Below are 14,811 nucleotides of genomic sequence, written 5' to 3'. Positions count from 1 at the left end.
CTTGAGCTATACAGAAATTGTCCAGCTCATTTAATCTAGGCAAGGACATGAGAGTGGTTTTCCTCATCACCAGTACATGTCAGACTGAACTGGCCATCTCCAGTGGAAATATCTGAAAGATCACATCCTATTGGGCTCTTCTCTTCTGGTGCTGTGTATCTCTGATTGCACTGACATAAACACATCTTCCATAGGCAGCTTCTGCTTTTACTCATGAGCTTGTTTTGGTCAGATGGCCAGGACAAAAGGCTGTCTGTCTGAGGAGGAATGGATAAAATGTCCAAAGTCCCCCCAGGTCTTTGGTCAGCTGATGTCAGCTGGCTCGCTCACAGGGGTTTGTGTAGGCAGCATTTGCAAAGTGCCAGTGTTCTGGCAGAAAGGAGATCTTCAAGTTGTTTTTTTTTTTTTGTTTGTTTGTTTTTTTTTTTTTTTTTTTTTTTGTTTGTTGTTTTTTTTTTTTTGAACAGAAAAGCAAACACAACTGTTTAAATACAGCATTTTCTATGCCTTCAGCAGTCTCCTCCCCACTGCCCCAGTCTGTTCCTTGTTTGCAGCCAGAGAAGCAGGACTCGTCACCGCTCTGATGGCTGCAGCATAGGCTGCTGGCAAAAACACTGACATTTAGCTAATGAAGTTGAATCAGATAAATAAGCATACAGCCCCGAATTGCTTGCTTTACACCACAGTCCACTTCATTAAGGAATGTCCTAATTACTGAGAAATAGCTGAATTCTGTAGGAGCACCACTTAATTTCTAATCAGAACCCATTTATTGGCCTAGTTAAAATGCTGCTTTTTCCTTGCAACTGTATTTACAGTGTAGACGTTTATCAGCTTTTTTTAAAAGTACATTTCTTCTGCCTTAATGTGCAGATTCAATGTCTCATAGCCTTTACTGATTCTGGGCCAAGTTTGTGTGGCAATTGGCATTCCAAAAACTGAGTGATGTCCCCATTTTCCTGTGATGCTAATATAGTTGGAATACTCTTCATACTGCATCTGTGGCACTAAGTAACCTGGCTTAATTATGGATTGTATTTCCTGCAGTTAATTTTAGCTCTAATAAGTTTTGCTTCACTGAACAGACTGTCCTCTTTTGCTAAGAAAGAGAGAAAATGAATCATTTTTCCCCAACTCAGATAGAGAAAGAATAACACTATAATCTAGCAGCTGTAATTTATTTCTATTGCCAGCAGAAGCTGTAAAGGCAGAAAGATTATGAAGTATGTGTTAATGCAAGTTGAATAATTTGCATTACTAACTTTGCTGGAAAATATTTTTTTTCTGCAGGCCAAAAATAAAGATGAAAGGCTAAGATGAGTGAGACCTAAAAAGCAACTTCTGCTAAAAATGATGAGCTGTTGTGCAAAATAGTCGTTTGCTAGTGGAGTGCAAAAAAACTCTATAAAGGCCTGTTATTTGCACAGAAAATTACAAAATCCAATGAGAGATTGTAGAAGGCAAAATTAAGTGATAACACACACACAGATGACAAGACAGAATTGATAGTTTAGACTTCTCTAATCTGGTACATCAGAAAGAGTGAGGAGCAGCTGCCCAGAGGCTTCTGCTAGTCCTCACTGAGCTATTAAAAATTAGCTTGGGCAGTGCCTTAGCAAATCTACTGATTGACAAAAAGATACCTGCAACAACAGGAAAATGAGCTAAACTACTCATGTGGTTGTTTTCCATCTGTAACATCTGCTGCTGAAGTGATTCTGGGGCTATTGTATGTCAGTGGGTTTTACACCATGGATTTAGATGTATTCAGTTTCAAAAATAATTACTTGCACATGGCTTTTGACCTTGATGTTAACAGCACACTAGGGTTATGATCAAAAGGATGGTGAGGTACAATTCTGAATGGGCCCAGCAACAGCACCAGGCCTGTCTATCTGAGCTCTGGGTGAGCTGGGCCCATATAGGGAGAGCATGTCTGAGAGGCTTCCAGGAAGCTGGGAGTTTCAAGAGGTGCAAAACCATCTTGGAAATGATGATCTGGATCAGACTATAGTCCCTCATCCTGATGCTTGATGTTCATTCTTTTTAAACAGAAAGAGGCTGTTAGCATTGCACTGAACTTTTGCAGGAAGCTTTTCTTCGTCTTCAGAGTGCTGATGCCTGTTCAGAGAATGGTTTTAAAGGCCTGTAGATTATTTTAAATGCATTTTAAAAGATTTTAGATCTGTTAAAAAAATGTCAAATCATTAATTAATTTTTAAAATCTAGTGATCTGGTTACTGTTAGTGGTGATTTATTATTTATCCTCTTCATTCCATTCCCCTTCTATCTAGAGTATTTTGTTCTACCTTTGAGAATTGCACAGGAACAAATATCAAAATAGCCCCCTAATTTTTTTTTTTTCAAATAATGCTGCAATTTTCAGAAAGGAGGGTGTGTGAATAGACTGCTCCTACTCAAGCAGTTTTCACTTAAATATTTATATTGTCATGGTATTGATTTCTAACAGTTTTGAATGTTATTACTATTTAATTTAAAAAAATTCAGAAGAAAAGAACTGAAAAATGACTGTTCTTTGTGTATTTGACTCCAAAACAAAACAGAAAAGGGTATTTTACTTCATGGCACAGGAAATTATATAATTTCCTGCCATGCACTCATATCTATGTAAAGAAGGAGTATAAGGTCTCGGATATAACATGGCCCCTAAAAGAGCAAAAAATAAAGCTCTGTGACCTGATCAGTTTTAATCCTTTTAGCATTCATACTGCAGCACCATGGGAGATGCATCATGGTCATTTGATTTTAAAAGGGAATTTAGCCACACTTGGTCAGGTCACTTGAAGCGTGAAACACAAACTTCAGTTGTTTGGTTTTTTTTCTTTTTTCCTTTTCTTACCTTACCATTTGCTTATTCAAAACCATTAATCCAGGAATGGCTAACATTTCCACATAGCAACCAAATGCATTTCTGAACATCAATTTTGGCTTTGACATGTGATTCTGCAGGAAATGCTATGCATTTGAAGCTGGCATCTGTCAGCTTTCCAGGCTGAATAACTAAAGATATGGTGACTAAAATTTATTTTATCTATGCAGCATGGCTCTTAGCTTTAGCTAAGTTGCCAGTGCAGAACTCAGCATCTTTTGACAAATCATACATGTGGAGAAGATTTTTCAAAGGTACAAGAAGGAATTTAGAGCCTATTTTTCATTGAGCAAAACTTGGGTTCTTACTCCCTTTTCTCTGCTTTGATTCTAAAACAGAGCAAGGAATATTTTACCCTGTGACAGCAAAACCAGAAATAATTACTGCAATTTGAACAGAGACATAGATGACCTGAGAATTAATTTTAAATGCTTGATGATTTTGACCAGATTTGTTGGAAAACTTCTAAGGCAGACTACAAGAAAACAATGTTCTCAAGGAAGTTCAATTTCTGCAAATCTGGTAGGAAGAATCTGAAAATCATTATGTGAAGCAGACTTGGAAAATTGGCTCTTAAAACTCCTTGAAAGCTTCACTGTTTGATTTGTTTTCAGTCTCTTGTGGTAGGAAAGCTTACCTCTGGCCTTCACCGTGTTCCCAGGCTGGTAAACTGTTGAACACTTGCTGTCCTAAATGAGAAAATGCTGTGATTCATAAAAGGATGTGAAAATATACTATTGCTTGGGTTGCCTTGAAACTGATCTAGAAACCACAGCAATAACAGAACACAGTTGTCTTGTTTCCTAAGTGGATGGGAATTGGTTCCTTAACACAATTTCTTGTCCACTGAGAAATGCTCTTATTATGATAATTTGAATAATAAGTTCAAGTTCTTACATTGATGTATGAAACTCTTCTAATCTTCACAGGAACTATGGTGCAAAGGAATGACAATCACCCTGGCTCACTGTTGCCCAAGGCAGTTGGCAATTTAGGGCCCTAAATCTCAGGTCTGCTCATGGCAGGGCTCTGCATGCAGCACCTGTTCTCTTAGCTGTGCCTGTACAGCCCCAGGAACTGACCCAGACAGGGTGTAAAAGAAAAGGTACACCACTTTGTGAAGGCAGGAATAGTTTGCCTAGGTGTTCCCATGTAACAGGTCCTTTCTTCCATCCTGGAATTCATCTCATTCCAGAAACCATGCCACTTCACAGGATCTGCTCTTAACTTCTCCCACATTAATTCTGACCACTCACTCTATCATTATCTGATATATAACCTGAATATATAAACATCTACTTCAGTGAATCTAAATATAAACATCTGCTTTACTGAAACTGCAGATAATATCAGTAGGAAAGGAGAGCTGAAAACATCTGGGCTCTCTTCCCAGTTCTGTCCCTGAGTCAGGATTATGACCTTGAGCAAATTGCCTTGGCCAAAATTTTCAAGTCCGTATTTAGACACCAAAATAAATAAGCTGATTTTCAAAGGCACCACAGCTTCTACCAACCAAATTTAATCAGCAATAGACTCTAACGATTACTGTACTTAAAGTATGTCAGTAAAACAAGCCATGTCTCTCTTGCCATCTGTTACAGGGAAGAAAGTTCTTTATTGATCCATAGATCACCTGTGTGTTTAAGGTGCTCAGCTTGCTGTGACTACATTACTTTCCCTTTTTACACAGATTAGGCCACACTCCCACTCATGAGGCAATGTCAAACATGCCCAGTCCAGCTGGGAGATGTGAGGAAATATCTTTATATATCCTTTGCATACATTTGAAAGGAGAAAGATGAAGCAGAAAGAAAAGTGATTTAGAGAGAGTAAAATAATCACAGGAAAGGAAATATGAGAAAGGATGAATGGGGTGAGGAAATAAAGTACTACAAAAAGAGGAAGGAAAGAGTGGACAGGGAGGGACAAGAATGGGAAAATCAGAAAGTATGGTGATAACATGTCCAACAGGTAATCACACACTAAGAAATGGACAGATTTAGGCAACTCTGCTTCCCTAAAGTGGAGCTGCCAGAAAGAACACAGCAAGGATCCATGTGCCTGTGGTGTGCCTCAGGCAGCAGTCATGCACTTGGAACTGGCTGGATGCTGCTGCTCCCCACCATTTCCAGTCATGCTCTACTGAAGCCATGCTCCCCCAGCTTCAGAGGGTTCCTTGCTGGAAAAGGCCTCACTGCCCTTGGTCGTGGCTGTTTGCCACGGCCACAGCTCTTCACATCTTCTTGCTTAAGCCACTTTGCATCCTGACACCAAATCACCCCAGCCACTCGCCCCTTGCATCCCTGGCACCTGACCCCCTGCTTGGGCTCACCAGGATCATCCTGCTGTCATTAGTGGCCCCCTGTGCTCGCCTGCTCTGTCTGCAAAGGAGCCAAGTCGCTGCTGCTGTGGAAATTGTAACTCAGACCTTGCCAGCTCTTTGAAATCCTCACAGTTTGGACACTGAATTCTTTTCATCTGTAAATCCAGAAGTGGGAAGGGGGAATTTTTGCCCAACAAACAAAAAAAAAAAAAAAAAAAAAAAAAAAAAAAAAAAAAAAAAATACTGCTCATTATAGAAGTCCTTTAAAAAACTATTTAATCTATAAATTTATAATTGATCAAGCAGCATGTTTGATGCTGACATTTTAAGGGAAATCAAGCCAGTAAACTAGGAAGTGTTGTGCCAAGGCCTTGGAAAAGGATTCTTAGATCTAAAAACTGGGAATCTCACTAGACTCTCTGCAGCTAGAGCATGGATACAGCAGATCAACCATGAGTAGTTTCTTCAAAGCTGTCAAACTGAGTGGTGTTTCGAAAGAAAAAAAAATAAAAGGGAAAAACTAGTGTTCCTCTTCTGACCTATTTGGATTAAAACCAGGATTTCAGAGCTTGATTCATAAAAATTTACTCTCAATTCAAGGCTGCAGCAAACCCAGCTGAATTGACCCACCAATGGTTTAGACTGCAAGATCTCCTAGTGCGTTTTGTGGCTCCTGCACAACCAACCACTTATCTTTGTGCTCCAGGGAAAGCAGAACCTGAGGCAAGGATGCTAAATTCTGTCCAGGGCTCACCTCAGTACTGCTGCAACAGGAATCACTGTGTACAGTGAGGACACTGTGGAGCACAGAGGCTCTTGAGGACACTGGAGTTGTTCAGGAAAACTAATGTGTACTGTACCTGGGAATGGGAAAACTTTACAAGCTCAGAGTGGTTTGAAATTTCATACTGGCAACAAGCACACCTGGTGCCCGATAAATCCAATGGCTCACATGGCCAGCTGTTCTCCTCTTCAGTGGGACAAACCAGATTGTGCCAGATGGTTTCTCCATCTCCCTCTCTCTCTTAGGGAGCTGCCTTAATTATAGTCAATGCTGTGCCACCTATGCATTAAGTCCCTTCAGGTTCCATACCCATGGGGTTCATGCAGGGATAAGCATTAACATAATGTGTACATTCAGGAAACAATGAAGTCACCCACATTGCAGGCCACCTTGCCCTAGTTTTGTACCAAATTGTGTCACACCAACAGTAGTTGCATTGTGACAGGCTAACAATAAACCTAACAATCCTATATATCAGCAAGGGATTCTCCACACCTGCAACTACTCAAAAAAAAAACAAGGTTTAAAACCTCACCCTGCCCAGAGGCGAGTGATGAAGAAGCTCATGGATTCACCACTTCATAAATCAAGTTTATGCAAAGTATGTTGCAATAAGCCTACTTTTCCCTCCTATACTTTTCAGCATTGCTATTTTAGATTGAAGTTTCCTGTGTGTTTTAATAAAATTCCAGTTTTCATCCAAGTATAACTTGATGAAGATGACAAGAAAAATGAATCATGCTCAAGTATCAATACCAATGCTACATTCACCATTTCCTATCTGACATAAAATGTAAAAGAAAAGAAAAGCAAATTTCTATCATATATCGCTAGATATATTTGGTTAAATACGTTGTATAATAATCTGTTGTATTGATTAATAAAAATCCATTCCAACTTTAATGCAAGGCAATTTCAAAGTCAACATATTACCTATGAATGAGAAGCAGCATGCCAAAATTAAAAAGAATAGAGAGAAAATAAAGGTAAATTGTCAATTAAAATCAAGACTTGCTGCTTGCTGATTTGTATTATGACATTTAAATCCATGTATCTGTCTAGATTTTTCTACTTGTTTGTTTATATTATAAACATTTTAATGCTCAGACCTTTCAAAGGAAAATCCCATAACGCCCACACTGCGTCCTGTGGTGTATTGAGGCTCGTAAACAGGTTGCCAGATGAAGGCAAAGATTAAAAGATAGCAAAGGGCTGCCAGGCTGGAAGCCTGAATTAAATCCATTAAGGTATATTTGAATAGGCAGATAAGTAGGGAACTGCAAGCTGGGCTGATGGGTTTCTTCAGAGAGAAGAAACCACGGCGAGAGCTGCCACGCATGGCAAAGCTCAGGCCACCTGCTACTCACCTCCAGAGACTATTGAAGTCCTGTTGGGAGTTCACCCATCAAGGGACATCCTGCTGTGATAAATCAAACTAAAGTGACAAGGGAATTCTCCAGCCATAAGGTCATTTAATAAAGTAAGGGAAGAGTCACACGTGGAAGTGTAAATACCCTGCACACTTGTTCAACCTGGTGCTAAAGAGCTGTTGAAGTGGATATGGAGGATGCAAAATAAAAGAAAGATGGAAGGATTTCAGAGTCTCTTGACCTGCTCCCTAGGTCCTGAGGGTGGTTTTCCATCTGCTCTAGCAACACAATTAAACGTTTGTGAACTAATGACAGTATGTGGCTTTTGTCACCAAAAGAACAGACAGTGGTAAACAAAACCCTATTTACAAGAGGTAGGGAGGAGGGAAATGTGACTCTGCTGTTGAAATTAGAGATAAACAAAATCACACCACTTAGCTAAAGAGCCTGTCTAGACAGAGGAAGAACAAAAACAAACGACAAAAGCTCGATGTTATTCTTGTGACAGAGAGAGAGGGAAAAATTATTTTGTAGCTAGGCAAAAGTCATCACACTGAAGAATGTCAAGACTACAATGTTGAGATTACTGAATATTACCTATTTTACACTACAGAGTAAAATAATCTAACCAAAGCAAAGCCTTCCTAAATTTGAAAAACCTGGCAAGAATCAAGAGTATGAACAGGTTAGGAAATCACCCAAGCAGATTTTGGTCCTAGAAGTGCAAGAGCTGCAAGCATACACTGAGATTTCACCTACATGGTACATCTACTTCATTTAAAAGAAAGTGGCAATAATTATTCCACTGTGAAATCCTGTTTTGAAATAAGTTGTCCACAGGAAAAGTTGTTCCAGAAAAGACAGGATGGAACAATAACTCTATGACACTCGTGCCAAACAACTTTCCCACCAACACAGCCCTAGAGAGGAGAGGGAGTGTTTAAAAGTAAAACTAACATCCTTCAACAACAGTGAGATTTCTTTATTCCAGCAGTGAATCTGAACCACTCTGAGCTGAGAACTTTAATGTAATTTTCTAACTAGCATAATTGTTACAGCCAATTTAAAATCACATATTATCTACAATGCATCTTCTAGGTAAGTGATGAAATTCTGTCTTGAAATGTCTCTCAGTGACTGCAGATAACCAGGACTTTGCCCTTCTTGTGGGAGAAGGCAGATAGCACACGTACAGCCAGATGCTGCTCTCCATTGAGCAGGCACCCCTGGAAAGTGAAACAAGGATTTGGCAGAGTAAAACAATTGTGGATGAATAAAGTGGCAGGGAGCAGGACAGCAGCTATGCATGCAGGACCCTAAGTAATCCATGGAGTCTGAACACATGGGAATGCAAGGAGTTAAAGATGGAGAGGCAGGATGAGGACTGTCAGATGGAGCAGATAGAGGCTTCTTGGCAGCTGGGACAGGAATTCCTTTTAAACATAAAAGTCAGCAGATAACCAAGGTTTTGATCAATGTAACATCAGACTGAACCTTGCAATGCCCTAATTATTTTTGGTTGGTTTTAGAGTGGGTTGTTGTTCTAAGACATCACTGCTGCTTCAGGTAGGGGTGCAAACCTTTGAAAACAAGTGGTCCCTGGTTCCCTCTGAACAGGCACATTTTCATCATTACCATAATCTTCTTCTTCCTCATATGCCTGCTGCTCATTGAGATCAGTCATGCCAGTCAGGGGCAAAGGATGAAGGCACAGGAGGATGAGGAGGGTTGGCAATGCTGGGTATCAAATGGTTGTGAGGGAACACTAAAATAAAGGGTAGAGAAGAGGGGGACAGCAGGGACCTGCTGTACAGTGTTTCTGGCCTGTTGTCTGGAAGCAATGAACTCCTTAAAGGATAGGATGTCCTTGTGGATATCTGGGAATTGGTCTCATCCCAGCTCTATCATAGACTCATTAACCTAAACTCCCTAGGTCTTGGGGCTTTTTCCAATTCCCAACATGTGAGTTGTGTGTGGAGACAAGGGGCTATGCATATTTCATGGAAGGTTCATACTACTACCATTAATTTGTTAATTTATTTCAGAGCTACCTGTCAAAAGAGGTTTAGCCAGCAGATTAATGAAGATGTTTCTCCCCTCTACTCTGCCCTCATGAGACCCCACCCGGAGTGCTGAGTCTGGCTCTGGGCCCCCAGCACAAGAAAGATGTGGCCTTCCAAGATGTTGGAGTAAGTCCAGAGGAGACCATGAAGATGCTCAAAGGGCTGGAGCACCTCTGCTACTTAAGACAGGCTGAGAGAGATGGGATTATTCAGCCTGGAGGAGAGAAAAGCTCCTGGGAGATCTTAGAGCACCTTCCAGTACCTGAAGGGGGCTACACAAGGGTTGGAGAGGGACTTTCTACACAGGCATAGAAGGACTTTTGCAAGGGCATGTAGCGATAGGACAAGGGGGAATGGATTCAAATGAAAGAGACTAGGTTTAGATTAGATAACAGGAAAAAATTTCTTCACTCTGAGGGTGGTGAGGCACTGGCAGAGGTTTCCCAGGGAAGCTGTGGATGTCCCATCCCCGGAAGTGTTCAAGAGCAGGCTGGATGGAGCTCTGAACAACCTGCTCTTGTGGAAGGTGTCCCTGCCAGTGGTGGGGGCTGGAAATAGATGATATTTCAGGTCCCTTCCAAACCACTGTATTCCATGATTCTGTGATCTCAGTGTATGGCCTGCCCCACTTCCACCTGCGTGCTTGCCCACTTCACCAGACCTGAAATCGTGAAGTCTCTATGGAAATCACATCTCACATTTCTCCAGGATCGGTTTTTTTCCTGTGCTATAAAACGCTGTGCTCGGTCCTGCTTTTAGACACTGGTGGGCGCTATAAGATCTGCCCGGAACCTTCTCCTCCCCAGGCTGGGCAGAAGCAGCAGCTTTCCCTCGGTGATTTGAGGGTCCGCTCCCTGAGGGAGGCGCGGGGGCGGCCCTGTCCCGGCCGGAGTGGCCCTGTCCCGTTCGGAGCGGCCCTCTCCCGGCGGGGGCGGCCCTTTCCCAGCCGGAGCGGCCTGTGGGGGAGCGCTGACAGCGGGCCGTGCGCGCATGCGCGGGGCCCGGGACTTGTTGCCGGCGCCCGTAACTGCGGGGCCGGGCCGGGCACCGGGACCGCCCGTGAGGTGACGGGGCAGGGAAGGGAAAGGCAGAGGAGGGAAGGGCGGGGGTAGGAGAGGCCGCTCCGGCGCAGGTAAGGGAGGGCGGGAGCGGCGCCGTGCGGGGCGGCGGGGAGGGGAGTGGGCGAGGCGAGCGCGGCCCCTCCTCAGCGGGACCCCCGCAGCGGGGTCGGGGCGGGCAGCGCCGGGAGCAGCGTCCCCTCCCCGCGGGAAGCTCAGCCAGCCCACCCTGCTCTGGAGCGGAGGGACCCGCTCCATGCTCCTGGCGCTTTCCAATGTGCTCCTGGGGAAGCCGTCCCGCCCGCCGCGGCTCCACGTCCCGGCCGGAGCCGGGAGCGCAGGGGGCTCCCAGCGCCACACGGGAGCCGCTCCCGTTTCTGGAGCCCGTCCGGGGCTCCCTGGGTTCCTGCGGCGCAGCCCCACCCGTGGGAGGTCTTCCCCTGCCCTTTATCTGCCTGGCAGCTGGCTTGTTTAAAAAGAGCAGCTTTCGAGAATTGGAAGCAGTGTCTGATAAACTCCACTGTGTTGCTTAGAGTTTAGCGTGCAGGCTTGTGCTGGAGATTCCTGAAGGCTCTTCAAAAACGCGTTCTTTTCCGTCAGCACTAAATTTCAGTCCGTGGAAAGCAAGGATAGAGAATCACGGCACAACTTTTGTGGGCGTTGTTGGTTTTTTTTTTCTTTTTCTTTCTCTCTCTTTTTTTTTTTTTTTTTCCGCTGTGATGAAACACATCAGCTGAGACAAAATTTCTTCCTCAGCGTGTCGCGCTGCCCAACACTTAGCAGATGGTGTTTTGGGAGGAGTATACTCCATGCTGTTTTCCCGCTGTTCAAAAGGAGAATATTTAGTTATTTGTATTTTTTGTTTGTTTCATTTTCAGCACCCAGAATAGTGCTGTCGTCAGAGACGTGCATTCCTCTTAGAGGCACAACATCCTGAATGTAGTGTCCCTGGACCTGTGTGATGAGGACCTAGAATATTTGCTTTTGAAGGATTGAGTTTTTTTCGGGCAGTGGTTTCTTTGTCAATTTATCAGCCAGAAGTGTGTTCTGCATGAAGCAGTACTTGGGAATCAGCAAATAAATAAGATCCAAGAAAGGAAATGTTTGAAGTGGAAAGCCCCAAAATAAACAAGCAATTGCCTATACTGATAAAAAGAACTTTCTATCAATAGCCAAATCTCGTACATTCTTGTATGGTACTACATTATCTGATCAGGTCAGTTGACTAAAATGAGGTAGATGTCTGTTCTCTGAGAAATACTCGTTTTTCTTTCTTGTTTGTGACATAAGATAACTGCTATGCTGGCCTTTCATTTGAATTACTTTGAAAAAGGAAAGTAACCTGGTATTCCAAGAACAGAAAGGAACATGTGTATTTGTGTAGTGGTTCTTTTCTGTGGAATTAGTGGTGAATTTGTTAATGATCTCAAGGTTTTGACATTTAAATATGAAGTTCACAAGCTGGTGTGTTCACACGTGCTCATCAACTAGGAACAAAATTTTCAGACTGCTGTTATTGGAATATGTAATGCCCTGTGTGATTCCTAGAATCACAGTCCAGGCTGGAATATGTAGTTAGATGTTATAGATTCAATGATAGGGAAGTTTTTTTTTGGGAGGGATCTTCTGCAGTTATCTTCAGATCTCTGTAGAGAATGTGGTTCACTAGATGTCTGGAATTCTTGTCTGGGCATTGCTGGTAGCTGAACCTGCCAATTGTTGCAAAACATTTCTCATGTGAAGGGAAGAGATTGTCAAAGGCAGCACTTTCTTTTCCAAAATAGTTTTCTGGTTGCATCTTCCTGCACTTTTTATACTTGTGATATTAGTAATATTAGTATATCTCACAAATACCAACCAGGCTTTTCGCAAGTTGGTTTCACCTTTTCTTTTCCTTTTTTTTTTTTTTTTTTTTTTTTTGTCTTTTGAAGGGATAGACAAAATGAACCCTTTCTATTTTCTGGGGTTTGGACATTCTCATCTAGGCTTCTTTGGGAACAGGAGTGCACCTTTCAACAGAACAAATGAGACTTACTGCTACAGCACTGCCCAGGGCAGCACAGTGCTCCAAGGAGTAACTTTTGGTGGAATCCCAACTGTCCTGCTGCTTGACGTAACCTTCTTTTTTGTAAGCCCAGTTTTCTATTTCTTGTATTGAAAGTACTTCTGGCCTTCTCAAAAGTGAGATTGTTCCAAATTCTCATATTTATCGGGTTGGAATTTGGTTTCTGAGAATGTTCAGAGTAAGAAATGAGTTGAGGCCATCCTGGGAACACCGAAGCGCTTTTCAAGTCTTGATAAATGTTTGCATACAGATGGGATGGTGGTGTCACTGGTCTACAGTGTTAGATGTGTAGATGGAGGGAGAGTGCAGTTTTACAGGACCTCTTTCTGGGGTCAGTGAATTTTGTGGTTGTAGCTCAAATTTTCATGTTTTATCTTAACTGCAAAAACATTTGGGTTTACCTACTGGGTAGGTTTTCAGGAAGGGGACCCTATTACTAACTCATTTGTGAAATGGCAGATTTTGCATATTGTATTGCCTTTTGAAAAACCAACTTTTTAAAATTAGATTCCCTGAAGCTGTAGATGAAGATGAAATAATGTACTGACCAGCTCAGTCCTGAGAAAAGGTGGAATATAATTCGTTGCTATCTGGGGGCTCCAGGACAGGCCTGAAACTGCACTTAAACTTGTGGTTATTTTTGTAAGCTTGGCCTAGGTGGCCTTCAGCCACCAGAAACAGGGCTGCAGACCTGCAAATTGGCCTGAGAAGACGGTCTGCGGTAGTAAAATAGACTAAAGAGATAACAGTTTCTGAGTTCTAGAAATCTGCTCTAAAGAAATCTAAAATATCTGTGGTCTGAGCTGGTCATTCTGTAGGAATGTAGAGGATATTCCTCAAAGCTGTATAGTGGCATTCTTTGTTGTTGATTTGGTGTATGTATGTTTTTGGTGTAGTACCATAAATCTATTTTCTGAGGATGTACAATATTTACAGCTCTGTGTGACCAATGTCACAGCATTGAATAAGATTTAGTTGAAGTGTTTGCCTTTTTTGTTTTTTTAAGCTGTGGCTCAATTTTAAGACACTGAGTCTGCTTTTTAATTCCTTGCTGTTGAACTCTGCACTCAAGCAGGGTTAGGCAGAAGGTTCCTCTCTTCTTCAAGTAACAAGTAAAAAATTATCTATCAACTCCTGTATTCTTATTTTCATGACATTTTTACTGCATATCCTTTTAGTAACTGTTGATGGGTTTCTGATGTGTTATTTCTAGGCTGGCCTCCAAAGGAAGTGAGGTTTATATATTTCATTGTCTTCCCATTTTTATCTGGCAGTCCTGCCTGATAACTGGAGAATAGTGTAGCCAATTTCAACCAAAATTGTGAAGAATCTAGAGAACTTTCCTGCTTGCAGCAAGTTTAATGACCAGATGAAGGAGGAAGATCTAAATTAATCCTCCCTGTTAGGAGGAAGGCATTCATAAGAAGGTTATATTAATTGTGAAATGTAGAAATGAGCTGTGTAATCTTGACACAGAGATAATCTGGACATGTATCCTGGCTGGCCAGTCAGTACTTAATCCCAGTAAGTTGCATCACTAACACCACTTTCCAGCCAAACAGGTATGGGATGGAGGAGGAACCAGAAGGTGAGGGTGTATGCTACATATGCATGGCAAACAGGCCTTGTTACTTCATTGCTTTCTGTAGAGCAACTTGTTAAAAAAAAAAAAAAAAAAGAAATGAATCTATGAAATACCCAGTGATGGAGCTTTTTGCTTGTTTTCTTTGTCTCTTTCAAAAAGGGAAAATACGAGGGACAGATTAAAAATACATTGCAGAGATCAGAGATAGGTAGCTTTGGTCTCAGACAGGCTGGTCTGTAGCATGGCCATCACTGAGTTGGCTGGCATATGATAATTGATTTTGGAACTAGGACAGCATTTTTTGTCAGTTCTTACACACCTAAGAATGATTATTTTGAAATGGGAAAAATAAATACTTTAATATCTTCTTTTTTATTTTCTAGATTTTAATATTACTGTTTTCCATTATAAGAAAGAGATTCTGGGACTATGGTCGTGTTGCACTGGTGTCAGAAGTTGAAAGGTAAAAAAGATACGTAATCAGACTGACTTGTTGAAACCATTTGGGGAGTGGGGAGGAAAGTACACTAAATGTGGCTTATATTAGGTGCATTTATATCAATTAGATATGCTTGTAATCACTTGCACATGTTTGTTAAAAATGCCCTCCCACTGCTTTGTGTGAAGTACATCCCCCTCAGAGAGTTACTGTCCATGGTTTCAGCCATACGTC

General features: G+C 41.9%; 1 protein-coding gene and 1 long non-coding RNA gene across 2 annotated transcripts in view; one reads left to right on the top strand and one right to left on the bottom strand.

Moving 5' to 3' along the window:
* Positions 1 to 525: 525 nt before the first annotated feature.
* Positions 526 to 10,383, bottom strand: LOC128785953 (uncharacterized). Its single transcript, XR_008430118.1, has 4 exons — positions 10,092 to 10,383; positions 5,223 to 5,368; positions 3,528 to 3,579; positions 526 to 2,121 (listed from the first exon to the last, which is right to left on the bottom strand). It is a non-coding gene; the product is annotated as an uncharacterized LOC128785953 (long non-coding RNA).
* Positions 10,384 to 10,432: 49 nt separating this feature from the next.
* TMEM63A (transmembrane protein 63A) overlaps positions 10,433 to 14,811 on the top strand; it is a 30,443-nt gene continuing 26,064 nt past the window's right edge. Inside the window, exons 1-4 of the mRNA XM_053938849.1 lie at positions 10,433 to 10,494; positions 11,367 to 11,704; positions 12,420 to 12,616; positions 14,522 to 14,601. Coding sequence (XP_053794824.1) covers positions 12,431 to 12,616; positions 14,522 to 14,601 — 266 coding nt within the window. The 5' untranslated portion in view covers positions 10,433 to 10,494; positions 11,367 to 11,704; positions 12,420 to 12,430. The remainder of the gene's footprint in view (positions 10,495 to 11,366; positions 11,705 to 12,419; positions 12,617 to 14,521; positions 14,602 to 14,811) is intronic.

The sequence above is a fragment of the Vidua chalybeata genome, chromosome 3, assembly GCF_026979565.1.
Source record: "Vidua chalybeata isolate OUT-0048 chromosome 3, bVidCha1 merged haplotype, whole genome shotgun sequence".
Taxonomy (NCBI): Eukaryota; Metazoa; Chordata; class Aves; order Passeriformes; family Viduidae; genus Vidua; species Vidua chalybeata.
The sequence above is the reverse complement of the archived record's forward strand: the minus strand, read 5'-3'. Positions and strand labels throughout refer to the sequence as shown.